The 14,386-nt window shown below is 39.3% G+C and overlaps 2 protein-coding genes across 2 annotated transcripts in view; both read right to left on the minus strand.

The window, feature by feature from the left end:
* C19H16orf46 (chromosome 19 C16orf46 homolog) overlaps nt 1-13,098 on the minus strand; it is a 37,646-nt gene extending 24,548 nt beyond the window's left edge. The window contains exons 1-3 of the mRNA XM_060289847.1: nt 12,431-13,098; nt 9,845-9,924; nt 8,631-8,694 (exon numbers count right to left, since the gene is read on the minus strand). The gene's annotated coding sequence lies outside the window, so the exon portion shown is untranslated. The remainder of the gene's footprint in view (nt 1-8,630; nt 8,695-9,844; nt 9,925-12,430) is intronic.
* On the minus strand, nt 1,451-13,683 carry GCSH (glycine cleavage system protein H). The gene is made up of 5 exons (XM_030863254.2): nt 13,403-13,683; nt 9,845-9,924; nt 8,631-8,694; nt 3,746-3,877; nt 1,451-2,875 (listed from the first exon to the last, which is right to left on the minus strand). The coding sequence occupies exons 1-5, from the start codon at nt 13,548-13,550 to the stop codon at nt 2,778-2,780; spliced, it is 522 nt and encodes a 173-aa protein (XP_030719114.1). The 5' UTR covers nt 13,551-13,683; the 3' UTR covers nt 1,451-2,777.
* Between the last annotated feature and the right edge of the window lie 703 nt (nt 13,684-14,386).

Genomic DNA, 14,386 nt, shown 5'->3' on the forward strand with positions numbered 1-14,386 from the left:
TTGTGACCGCCTGGAGGGGTGGGATAGCGGGGCGTGGGATGGGGAAGGTGGGAGGGAGATGCAAGAGTGAGGGGATATGGGGATATATGTATACATACAGCTGATTCACTTTGTTATACAGCAGAAACTAACACACCATTGTAAAGCAATTATACTCCAATAAAGATGTTAAAAAAAAAAAAGCCTGATAACATGACTGAGCAGAAACTTAAAGGGATGAGTGTCTAGTCATGTTTATAAAAAGCCAAAGTAGAGATGGAATCAAGATACAGAAGCTCTAGTAGAAAAAGATCTCAGAGTTGGCAAAGGAGTGTTTTAAAAACACCAAGATGGGGGCAGGAGGTATACAGAAACTACTCCCTGCTCAATTTTGAACCTAAATCTACTCTCTAAAAAAGTGTATTTAAAAGAAAAAAAAAAAAGACTAATGGGGATAGGTAGTTAATAGTAAAGCCATGTTGCTGAGAAGAAAAAAGAATTTAATCACTGAGAAAGACGCATGATTAGGTCTGAAATAATACAGTGATTGCTGAGAAGTAATGAAGGCACAGTTATAGTTAGCGTAATTTTAAAAACTGAAGGTGGGTGGTACTCTGACATTTTAGCAGCCCCAGAAAAGCTGCAGAAATTCAGAAAAATTCAGAAATTGATTTGCTTGAGAGTTGATCTGAAATACCAGCCTCATTTTCATACTAGCATGCCTGTACAGAGAGCCCTCTAGTGGTTTCTTTATTAAAACTTAATGCCATCAGCTTCTTTAAACTATTCAACTATCTGGGAGGTGATAAGAGAAAAAAAATTTTTTGAACACTTCCAGGGTTACCTGTTCCATTTCTTGAATTTTAAATTATTAGAAAGCATTATTTAAAACCTATATTAAGCTCCTCTATTAAGACCAAAACCATTCAAAGGAATATGAGGTCTGAGAAATTGAATTCTCTGTTGATTTAGTCCATTTGGAGGGCCATTCAACACCTCTTATTTTCAGCAGCACTAAAATAGAAACGAAGGTTGAACTGGCTCTGTATTCTAAACAGTGAAAAAGAGCAAGTTGTCATAAAGTTTTGTTCTTTGATCCTCCCCCCGCCTGCCAGATTCCCATTTAAATATATTTTTGGCCGCATTAACGCATCTTGTGGGATGTTAGTTCCCTGACCAGGGATTGAACCTGGGCCCTGGTAATGAAAGCGCCTAACCACCGGACTGCCAGGGAATTCCCTTAAGTATTATCATAGTAACTGACATTTTGCTAAGGAACTGATGAAGAGTGAGCCAGGAAATGTGAAAATCCTAACCATATCCTCTTATCCTCTCCGTCACCTTATCTGTGAAATGGTGGTAGTTATGGATATGCCCTACCTAGCTCTGGCTACTGTGGTAAAGATGAAAGAAGGTAATATATGAGAGTAACTTTAAAACAAGATTTATTTAGATTTAAATGAGCAATTATTACTCATCCCTATTTCCAAAGCAGACAGTCAAATTAATTAACCTGATTAATAACAGACACAGCTCAGCAGTGATATGGCCACTGGCACAGTCCTGGAAAGAATGCATTCTTTCTGCAGAGGAACAAGAAAGACTTGTATGTTATTTACCTACCTACGTACTCTATGTTCTTTATTTGCTCTTTATTTACCAGAAGATAGTAGTGTCTACATACTTCCCTTTTCCTCTAGTAACTTGGAAAATGGTAGAAGTTTGTTCTTGCTGTGTGTGTGTATAAGTATATATATCTGTGTGTGTGTACATACTTATGTATGTTCTCTCCCCTGCCCCAAATATCAGCATACTACAGTACTACCATTGGCTTAATTAGAAAGTATGCTATGTTGGCCACTGTGTCCACTTCTGTCCCCATTACTTAAGTAGAAACCTTATGTGAATGTGATTTAACTTTCTTAAGGATGTCATGTGCTATGCTGATCAAAATTTCACCTTTCCTTTTTTTACTCCTCTCTTCTAATTGGCATGATAGAAAAACAAAGTCAATGATTTCTTTTATGTTAAAAATGACCAAAAAATAGTACTTGATGCTATCAGGCAATTAGATCTTTGCTTAAGAAAAGCAAGATTTGTGACTAAAAGGAAACATTTTCTTGGAACCAACCTTTCATCACTAGGGCTTAAAATTCCTTTTTAAAAAATAACTTTCCGTAAGTTAAAATTAGCATCTTTACAAATACTAGTGGAGTCACTAAATGAAATATTAACAGCAAAACAAAAAACACGATTAAGAAGTTGAATATTTTATTATTAAACTGTTTCTTATTTTCCTGCAAGGCTGTTGCTTCACTGTATAAAAATAGCACCAGCAAACACAGTATATTGCAAAATTAAGATAGTAATGTTCTTCACTGGACACTCTACAACTAACAAACTTTTCTCCACTGTCATTTATTTCCAATGGCAAGTTCATTGAGTATTTTGACCCAAATCCAGGGATGGCTGTAAGCAAGTTACAATATTTTGTAAGGTTAAGATAATAATGTTATCCTTGAATTACATAATTTTTATAACTAGTTTTACCACAGATAATTTCAGGAATTCTGAGTATTATAACTGGAGACTAGCCTAAAAATCACAGGCTGTTGTGAAAAAGATGCATAGTGTTTATGTGAAATCATTAGGAAGTTAAGGGGTATTTTCTTCAGGCAACATTGTTAAAAGTAGTTTCTTTTGCTAAAAGTTGCTTTTTAAAAATCTATCCACCACTAATTTAAGACAACTATACTAGATTAAGTTGTTTCAAACTAGTTTATTTAGGGGTTCCATTTTCACTCCTCAATAGATTTTATGTATTTCTCATATGCTTCTTCACTCATTAGTTCATCTAGTTCTGAAGGGTTACTGAGTGTCATCTTGATCAGCCAACCTGCAACCAAAAAAAAGTATCTTATATTCTAAATCACCTTTTTAAAGAGAAAGTCAAATTCATTCAAAATGTAAATTCTGAGTGCCTCAAAATTAACCTAGTATTCTTTACATAAATCACTCATTATTTGTTCAAAGAGCTTTAAATTTTAGCTGTAAGAATTAAATTAATATTCCTTACATATCATAACTGAAAAGAACCAGAAGAAATTCTACCATAATGGATTAAGAACTTCTAGGCTGTAATAAGCATCAACAACTTTACATACGGATCCAAATACACAAGGCCAGGTATATCTTTAACAAAAGGAACACCAACACTGTAACAACTTAGATTAATGGCATTAGAAAGCTTTACTATAGAGAAGAAGTAGGTGATAGGAAACAGAGAACTACAACCTAATGCTAATTTTTCATCTTGTTGGCTGTGTGACCTTAGCAGAGAAATCCTTTGGGGCCTCAATTCATCTACAAAATGGAAAAAATTGCTGCTAGCTTACCTTACTACATTATTATGAAGATGTGAGAAAACTGAAAATTAATGTAATAAATGTTATTCTATTACCACCTACATCACACAATGTGATTAGATACTTTATGACTGAACAGGTAAATACTCTGAAGTGTTTACAATGAGTCTACAACTATGATACTAAGAACCCTATAAAATAAGGCAATGCTTTTATTGACAGATTTTAAACATAACCTTAGATATTCAGCTAAACTGTTTTCCCTTTTTAAAGCAGAATATCTCTATTTAGTACCAAGAAGGGCAAAAAGAAGTCACCATCAGCTAAAGATTGCTTTAAATTCCAGATTAAATGTTAACTGCAGCAAACAATCCTTAAAAAAATTTCTAGCAACAACTTACCATCTTCATAACAAGATTTGTTGACAAGTCCTGGATTTTCTGCTAGAGCTTCATTAATTTCAGTTACTTCTCCTGATAGAGGAGAATAGAGTTCACTAGCAGCTTTCACACTTTCCAAAGCACCAAATTCCTCTAAATTGAGAAAATTAAAGAAAGTATTAAATGTCAAGTTAGTGACCTCAAAATACAAAATATGGAGAAGTGATCACCTCTAATACAGTAATGACAGAAAGTCCTAAATATCTTTAATTAAAATAAAACCATAGGTTTTGTCATGCAAGATCTTCATTTATACAGTCTGTAGCCTGACAACATGGCCCCATCCAAAGAGCACAGTGTAACTAGAACACAAGTAGAAAACCACAGTCTGATTTGCTAAAGGCGTCAGAGGATGGAATGTGGGCCCCCAAGGTGGCTGGAAATTGAGGGTTGAAATTCTAGAAAGAAGGGAGCCATAGTTTAGAGAAAAAGTAGTCAGTATAAAGATCTCAAAATGATCCACAGACCCACATGTTGGAATTAGCAGAGAACCTTAAAATAGCTACTGTAAGTATGTTCAAAGACCAAAAAACAAAAACAAAAAAACTAGTGAGTGAATATATGGGGAAATAACTTGCAAAGAAATTATAATTTTTTAAATGGACATTCTAGAACTGGAAAGCATAATATCTAAAACGTTCACTAGATGGCATTAACAGTAGACTGGATACTGTGCAGAAGGGTCAGTGAACACGAAGATCATCTGAAACTAACCAATCTGAAGAAGAGTTTGAAAAGAAAAAAAAGAGACTGAAAAATTAACAGAGCCCTGGGATTTCCCTGGTGGTGCAGTGGTTAAGAATCTGCCTGCCAATGCAGGGGACATGGGTTTGAGCCCTGGTCTGGGAAGATCCCACATGCCACGGAGCAACTAAGCCCAAGGGCCACAACTACCGAGCCTGCACTCTAGAGCCCGCGAGCCACAACTACTGAAGCCCGTGCGCCTAGAGCCCGTGCTCTGCAACAACAGAAGCCACCGCAATGAGAAGCCTGCGCACTGCAATGAAGACTCGCCCCCGGTCGCCACAACTAGAGAAAGCTTGCACACAGCAACGAAGACCCAACCAGCCAAAAATAAAAATAAATAAATAAATTTAAAAAAAAAAAAAAAAAAGCCCTGCTCACCTACAGGACAAAATCAAGTGATCTGAACTGAATGTGATGAATACAACACACCAAAGTTTGTGGGGGCAGAGCTAAAAAAGTGCTTAGAAGGAAATAAAATCTTTAGGCGTTATTTAAAAAGAACATCTTAAAATCAATGACCTGGCTTCTAAAGACACTAGAAAATGAACAAAAGCAGTCAGTTTATGGAAAGGAGGCAACATTAGAAAGAAGGGATGACACTGGTGATTTTTTTTAAATGACTTTTAGCCTTGAAGAAAGGACACTGATCTGTGCCAGGTGGAGCAGCCAAAATTCTGAAAGAAAATCTCAGTCTTACTGGTTTAAAGGACTAAGAGACAAGAGTTTGGGGCCACCATAGCTACTGGAAAGTGAGCTGGGAAATCTCATTAAGGATAGAGATAAAAAGGAGAGCCCCAAATTCTGTCTATAAATTCTGTCCAGGTCTCTGAATGATCCCTGAATCATATGTGCACGGGGCAGACTCCAAGTGTCCTAGATAAGGCTAGAAGAATCAGACTAAGATTTTAGCTGCCACTCACCACAAGGGAGACAGCATTTTACAGTATGGATAAAAAAAAGTCCAGTAAAAAAACCTGAAAACCAACAAAACCACAAGTTTCCAGAAGCTAGAAAAAGGAAATTAAATCTAAGTAAGTTGGAGGAAGAAAATAAAGATATGAAAGAACAAATGAAATGGAAAATAAGAGAAAATTTAACATAGTAGAAATTTGGTTCTTTCAAAAGATTGATAAATTTGATAGAGCCAGCAGACTGACTGAGAAGAGAAAATTACCACCAATATGAAGGAATGAAAAAGGAGTCCTTACTACAGATCGTATGGGTATAATAGGATAATAAATGAAAAATATGAGCATCTGTATGCTGAATATAACAACATGAAATGGAAAAATTTCTCAAAACCAATGTAAGATAATATAGAAAATCTGAATATATATTAAAGAAATTTGTATCAAAAACCTTCCTACAAAGAAATCTGGCTCATATTCCACCAGTTAAATCTATCAAACAATTAAAGAAGAAACAACACTAATCTTGCACTTTCTTTCAGAAAAAGAAAAGAGGTAGGAATATTTCTAAACTTATTCTATGAGGTCAATATAACAGATTCCAGAATTTGACAAAGCCATTATAAGAAATGACCAATATCTCTCATGAACATAATGTACAAATTAGCAAATCAAATCCAGCAGTATGTTTTTAGAGATAATTTTTAACTTTTGTATCATGACTACCAGGAATGCAAGGTTGGTTAAACATTCAAAAATGAATCACCATTCATCACATTAACAAGAAAAACCCTTTGATCATGTCAATAGATGGAGAAAATGAATTTGACAAAAATTCAACACCCACAAATGATAATTCTCAGCAAACTAGATATAGAAAGGAACTGCATCATCTGATAATGGGCATCTATGAAAAACTCCACAGCTAAATAGCATACCTAATGATGAAATACTATATCTCTGCGAACCTTGGTATGGGCCAGAGTTGCTCACTTTCTCAGTTCACAATGCCCTTAAGTGTCTCAGTAAGGTTTTGTGGTAATCTCTAGACCAAAACAAATACCTAACACTTCAATTTATTAAGAGGTCAGGTCCAAACTACTTAGTAAGTTTTTATATCCTAACAATTGAGTAGCGGTTTGAAAAAATTAACACATATAAATTGAACAAAAAAGAATTTTCATTTTTAATTACAATTTACAGATATAAATTATGTGTCTGTTGCATACTGTATTAAGTTCTCCCTCAGGGAATCAGGTCACATCAATCACTGCCGTACCTGATGTTCCATGCCAATTGTGCAGTACTTGCTTCAAAGTCACATTACCCAAAGTAATGTAGTAAGATCCAACACTGAAATTGTTACCTCCATTGTTTATTAGTCTGTGCTGTGTCCAACAGATGTTAAAAATTAAAAATACCCCACAGCACCTCATGGCACTGGGGTATATAGTCTGGGAACTATGAAGATAGACAAAAGACTTCTTAGAGAAGACAATGTTCCATACATATATATGACAAAATATTCATAAAATACATTTCTGAAAAAGGATTTGTATCTAGAATTTAAAATGATGCCTAAAAATCAATGGTAAAAAGACAACCCAAGTAAAAGACTAGAGACTTCACAAAAAAAGATGTGAGTGGCAAAAAGCACATGGCAAGGTGAACAATAATCTGTCCTAGGGAAATGCAAGTTAAAACCACAATGAAATATGCAGCACCTGGAACTCTCTCATACTGCTGGTCAGAGTGTAAAATGGTATAACCTCTTTGGCAAACACGATGGGACTTCGCAGCATAAAAAAGCAAAATACTGATCACTCACTATGAATGAATCTCGAAATTATGACATTAGACAAATGAAGCCATACATAATACATATTGTCTGATTCCTTTTAAATGAAGTTAAAGAACAGGCAAAACTAATCTATGGTGACAGAAATCAGAGAAGTGGTTGTATATTGAGAAGAGTTTTGATTGGCAAGGTTTACACAGTGTATAAACACAGTTGTCAAAACTCTTTGGCTTATACAATTAAGATCCATGCATTTTCACTGTATGTAAATTTTGTATCACTTTAAAAAACACCTTTAGCAGAAAGTTTAAAGAAAGCATTCATTAGTTCAAGGGTATTACTCAACATATTTAGTTTAATAGAATTTTTTCTATAATAGAAGCACAAAAAGTAGGTTCATGCTTCTCACTTGCTATAAAGAGATGTTCAGAAATTTCTGATCTGCTTGAGAACAGCAAAGTGCATACACAGTAAATAAAACATGATTAAAGAAAACAGATACTTAAATTCTGTAGGGCTACCTGACATATGTCAAGGAACCCATGAATAATAATACACGTGGTTCCACTGGCTGACATTTATCAAGCACTAATCTTATGCTGGTTATTATGCTAGTTTCATTTAATCCTTACAACTACTCTGTGAGGTAAGTATTATTATCCCAACTTACAGATGAGACCTACATTAAGTAATCTCTCCCAAATCACACAGCTATGTTGAGAGGCCAGGATTTAAAACCAGATTCTGACTCAGAAGCCCATGTTCTATCCTGATATTCTTTACTGCCTCCAAAGAAAGACTTTATTTTTTAAACTTCAGAGACTTCAGCTATATTATACTATATCAACATGTGGCGGGGAGGGTGCTAAGAGCCATTTCCCTCTACTTCCTGCCTTCCATTGTAAAGTCTGAAAATGCTCATTATTCTCCTCACCATCATTCCTTACAGTTAGGCATGGCAATACGACCCAGACTTGGCTAAATTGATAAAAGAAAAGGTGATCTGAGAGATTTCTGGTTGAGATATTTGTTCCCAATAAAGAGACAAAGAGAGCCTGTCCTTCTCTTCCTACTTTTGGATACTGTCATTGAGAACATGATGCTTGAAGGTTCTGCTGCCATTCTGTGACCTCTGACATGCTGAGGCAGAAAAAGTACCAGAGAGGTTGTGTCCTTGATAATCTTCACTGAGCCACTGAGTCAATCCTGTATCCACCTATTTCCAAGATTGCTTGTATGAGATATAATAAACCCCTGATCTACTCTTACATAAGTTTTCTGTTACTTGAGGAAAAAGCATTCTAAATGATCCTGGGTACAAACAAGTTATTATGCAAGATAAAGAAAATTCATGGCATGAATCATGACATACCAAGATGAGAAAAACACTCACCTTGTTTGTTCAATTTTGTCCCAACTTCAGGCAGACTACAGTAAACAACATCTCCCAAAGCTTCCTTTAAAAGACAAAAACAAAGCACCAAACCTCTAAGAAATCAAATAAAACCTAGTAAATAGGAACAAGCCAAACACTGAATCCCTTTAATTCACACAGTACATACTTTACACTTGAGGGGCCAAATTCTTTGTTTTTTCTTATAACCCTTTAAAAATGCAAAATTATTCTTACCTCAGGATCTGCAAGAAAACAGGCCACTAGCTGGATTTCCCAGAGGTGGCAGTGACCCCGTCACAAACCATATGCCCCCTAAAAGATTACTGGCTCCTCTAAGAACACACTTTGTGCTTTTCCACCTCTGCAACTTTACTGAGGCCATTTCCCCTACTGCATCTGCTGACTAATAAGTAGTGATCTCTCCATCAGGTGACAATGCCTTGTACTACTCAAGGCATCCGTCACATAATGTTTTGTATGTCATTTTCCATGTAGTTGATTCCCCCTCATAAACTCCAGGAGAGGAGGACAATACTTATGCAGTATTTCACAAAGCATGCTGTATTGGGCCTCAGTAGGTACAGATATGCCAATGAAGATACAGTTGTCATGGATTCTCAGTACCTGAGATGGCAGCATTTCTGAAGAATACTGTATACTCCCATCAGTTAATACCCCCGGCCCCTTCTCCACACCCCACCCAGAGATCGTGGAAGATCAGTGACACGTGCTGCTATTTGGCTTCTCAAGTTCTTTTACACAATATCTCAATATGGGATCAGTGGCAATAAGGGAATTAGTAGAGACAAACTCTAAATAAAAGGTTTATCTTTGTGTAATCTGTGCCAATCTAGGTGTTCCCTCTTCAAGTCCCCAGATCATGTGTATATCATTGCTATCCACAAAACACTGTCAACACTCCAGCCCTTTTGCTTGCTCTGCTTTTTTCCTTAACTGCCCCAATATGAAACAAACATTTCTCTCTTGAATTTAATTTTTAATTTTAAGTGTTAACCTTTCAATATCTCTAAAAACATTATACGCTGCCCTAACTCAACTATGTTTTACTTTTTCCATCTATGACTGATGTTCTTCTAAGGGCCTTTAAGGGGCCCAAAATAATACTAAGGGGCAGAATAAACAATTTTTAAAAGGTAAAGCAATCCAATTTAGGCAAGAGCAGACTGAAATATTGCAAGACAATCCAATACCTGTGCAAAATTGCTGATTCCCACTGTTCCAACACCGTTTTCTGTTGTTACCCATTCATGTTTGTCTGTGAATTTACGACCTAAATAGAAGACCAATATTTCAGAAAAGCAGTGGCATCACTTCTTAAAAAGCATTTTTTTACATCTCAGTGCTGTCAAAGGGCAAGACCTTCCCAGTATTTGTGTTTGACTTATTGGCATTGCCATTCAACAGTATACTGCCCAGGACAAAACAGATCATGTGAGAAGACACATCTCAACATTGGTATCATTTAGGCAAAGATGGCTTGATGTGAACACCTTTGCATCTTTTGGAGATATGATTATTTGCCCTTCACATTACTCAGTCTATATCACACACACACACACAAATTTTGGAGCACATTTCAAATATATATTTATCTATTACTGGTCTGTCATACAAAGCAAGTCTGTCCCTCTGAAGAAAGAGTGATGAGCTTTTGGGAGGAGCATAAAGACTGCTCATAAATGATTTAACCTAAAAAATTATGTGCCTCTTTAGGTAGAGCTGTGTGGCATCTTAACAGGAATAAAATTGACCTGGAACAATTATAGCTTGTCTAAGTTCTTGATTCCACCTTAAATGAATTCAAGTCTCCCCTTGAGGAAAGTGACTACCATCATTTAAAGAAGCAAACTATACGATCAGAACTCAATAGTCACCTCAGAGCTAAGACATTAAATGGTAGAAAGGCAGCCTCTGCTCGACATTCATTGGACAGGTTAGGCCTTGGCTTTATGAGCTGCTTCTCTTCAAATACACGGATGGCCAAAATACTCAAGGATTCTTGGAAGAAAGACCTACCAAAGTTCGAGTGATGTGAAAAAAATTCCTTACGATTTAATGTCAAAAGTACTTGCTTAAAATAATATTTTTTTTAAAAAACTTACCTTCCTAAATATATATCACATTCTGAAGTGAAGCAGTATTTTTCCAAAAATACTGCATCGGAAGTTAATAAGAAAATGGCTCGTTAATTTCAATACTGTTTTACAATAAGCATTGCTGGTTCACTCTTACCCCTTACCCAAAAGATAACTGTACTTAAAACAACATTAAACTGCCTTGATTACACAGCTCTGATACACAGCAGAGTGTAAATAAAGAGTATTTCTTTTCCTCCCAGTCATTAAAAAACTTTAATACCATACTCCTCAGTGTAAGAGGTTGCAAAATCTGCCACAAAGTAACTTGCTTTGCTTCACTCCACTTCAAATACTAAATGCTTCAGGTCAACGTGTGTTTCCCTAAGAAAGTGTGTTTGTACTTAGTGTTCTGACTGCAACCCATTCTCCCCACCGCCTTTTCTTGACTTTCAGATCTCAATTTAGCAGCTCTGCCTGCCAGATGCCTTATGCAGCCCACCAAGCCTGGGTTCCTGGGCTGTCCAACCTGCTCCCACAGCACTCTGCACCACTCTCCCACACCGTTCCCCCCACACACTCATAGCACTTAACAGGCTACAGTTTCCCTCAGGCAGTAGACCAAGTACAAAGCAAGCAAGAGCAGGCTTTATCTCATCTGTATTCCAGTTCAAAACACAGTGCTTGGCATATAGAAAGCACTCAAAAGCTGGAGTGAAGTAATTTTTTTTTTTTAAGTTTAAGAGGATGCTCAGCAAAACATCTAATATATAGTTATTTGGCTACAGGACTCAATTCTCCCTAACATTCTGTCACAACTCTAAAACTGGCAGTTTAAATCTAATATACCTTTTAAAAGTAAGGACTGGACAACCATAAACATATGACTTCTCTGAAATTACTGTCCTGACTTTGGTCTTGCCATCTTACCTAATTGTAAAGATAATTTTAGGAGTAAGAGTGCTCTCACATTCAATTTAGCAACTGAGCAACCTCAAGTTTAGAGGAAAAGGTGGCAACATTGCTAAGCTAAATGCACCTAGGTCCACTTGACTTCAAAGGCCATGCAGTCTTTGTACTAGGCCATGCAATTTAGGCAAAAGACGATGATTCGTACAATTCTCCTTTAACCCTTGGCCCGACAGGAAAGAAGGGAACAGGAGATTAGGTAAATAATTACTTTTCCTCTGAGTCTTGAAAAACATGGGTTTTGGCCCCCCCAAAATTAGGTGTGTTGAGTAATTTATGAGAAGTTTGCATTCTCCTCCCTTCAGTCACTGAGTCAAATAAAATACATTAACATTTGATCAACTTTCCGCTATTTATTTGATTCTATACACTAATATTTAATAAGAAGTAACATTTATCAAGTACTTACTATGCGTCAAACTGTATGTACAGCAGTTAAATTATTTCATTTCATCCAACAAATCTGTAAGGTATGGATTATCATTTCCATTTTTCTGATTAGGGAAACAGACTCAGAGAAGTTAAGTGACTACCCAAGATGTCACAGCTCATAAGAGGTGGAGTGAAATTTTGGAACTCGGTCTCTTTAGTATTAAAAACCTAGGTGTTCAACCAGATCATGGGTATTGATATCTTGGGCAATATTTAACTAGATAACAGGAAAATGCAAAAAGCTAGTGATAGTGTAACAATGAATAACCAAAATACATAGGTTTGAAATTCAGTTCTTACCTGAGAAAGGCTCTTCCCTTGAAATGCGGCACTAACAGAGCTGAGAGATTTTAATGGGTGGGTGGGGTGGGGAGGAGGTAAGCTTCATTATGTTTGACTTTGGACTTAAACCTATCAACTTTTCTAGTCCCAAACAGGTTTCTAAAACAACGAACTTAATGAGAGAACAGCCACCAGAGACCTACGCTCTGTCAGCAAGAAGCCTGAGTTCTCGGAGGTGCAGTTAATGTCTCAGGTATCGGTGCATGAAGTAAAACGTTTTTTCCTCTGCGGTAACGCGTGCTAAAGTAGGACAGATGGCCAAGACATTTACGGGCATGTCTCCCTGTTCCTTCAAGTCCATGTAACTAAGGCCTCGTTTCAGCCCAACACACATTCACGACTCGATACAGACTTCAGTAGAACGTCTTCTGTGGAGTCCAGTGGAGTTTATCTCACTGCTTTAGGAAATAGCTCTCTCCAAAGTTGTGCCAGCTTTAGCTGGTAAAAATCTAGACCCAGTGCTTTAAATTTCAATAAATGCTCTTGCTTTACTTTTACTTCAGAATTCAGTGACGATCCGTGTAGCAAAGTAAAGCCTATTATTTGTCTTCACTCTTAGGGTCCACGATGCTCACAAATGCTAGAAATCTAAGGTCAGGAAGGAGCTCGGCGACGCTCGCCCGGGTCTCCAGCAGCGAGCGGCCGACGCTCCTGCCGGAAGCAGCCGGGACACGGCGACCGCGCGTGTTCTCCCGGCCTCCCCGCCCTCCTCCCCCCTCCTCCCAACCCGCAGGACAAAGACTGCGGGGTCGTTTAAGTCACTCAGGGAGTAGCGGCCTCGCGACACGGGATCCCAACAACAATAAGCGTGTGCAGGGGTCGCCTCCCTTGACCGGGGCGACCAGCGTCGGGGACCCGAGGTAAGGATCGAGGCCCCAGTATCTTACCCCGAGTCAGCTTGGCTCGCCCCACGTGCCCGCCCGCACTTACCCGACAGCAGAACGGGACCGGTGCGCAGCGCCCGGACGGCGCCCGCCCGCAGTCCCCAGGGCCGCGGCGGGCAGGGCGCGTTGGGCGCAGAGATGGCGCGCAGGCTGCAGACCGCGGCCCGCACGCTCCGCGCCACTCGCAGCGCCATGTTCGCAGGGGTGCAGAGGGTCTCCGCACAGCATCTAGAGCACCCCCGACTGGAGGGGGCGGGGCGGGGAGGGGGCGGCCCCGGGGCCGGAGCGAGCCGGAGCGAGCTGGCTGGACCGGCGCGCAAGGGCGGGGCCCCGGGAGGGGCGGGGCCTGATGGGGTGGCAGGCGGGAGGGGCGTGACACTCGGAACGCCCTGTGGCCCGGAAGGGGCTGCGGCGAGGGGCGGGGACTAGTACGGGGGCGGGCCGGGCCGGGCCGGCCGTCAGGGGCGGGGCCTCCCGGGAGGCGTGGAGCCACGCCTTCCGGCATTGCTTCTGGGCGAGTGAAAGCGCTGGGTCAGGCCTTCTTGCCTCCGCGACCCAGCGGGCGGTGAAATGGGCTCCAATCAGGGGTGGTACTGCTGGGCCAGCGCATTCCAGTGCCCTTGGGCCCTGGGGAAGGCAGGGTGCTCCCAGTTCTGTTAAAAGATTAGTTCCCACCCTTCTGCGAGGATCAGGGTCACCCAGAGCAGGATTCATAGTAGGTCCAAACAATCATGCCAGCCAAAGATGGTTATTGGGCATTGGCCAAAGGCTCGGTGACACAAATGCAGTTTCTCTGACTTTTTGAAATATTGAAAACAGTCCAGGAACCCACTTTATTACTTTACAGATCCCAAAAGGCCCACGGTCCCCAAAGAGGGGACAGACAGAATCATGAAACTTAGAGGGGCAAGGACTTGTTGAAGGGGGAGGAGTGGCTTCTTGGTGGGGTCTGGACTGCAGGAGCAATCAAAAGGCAGAGAGTTGAGACCCAGCATGATCAGTTCCTTACTTAAGCAGGAGACATGTCCCA

Source organism: Globicephala melas, chromosome 19 (assembly GCF_963455315.2).
Source record: "Globicephala melas chromosome 19, mGloMel1.2, whole genome shotgun sequence".
Taxonomy (NCBI): Eukaryota; Metazoa; Chordata; class Mammalia; order Artiodactyla; family Delphinidae; genus Globicephala; species Globicephala melas.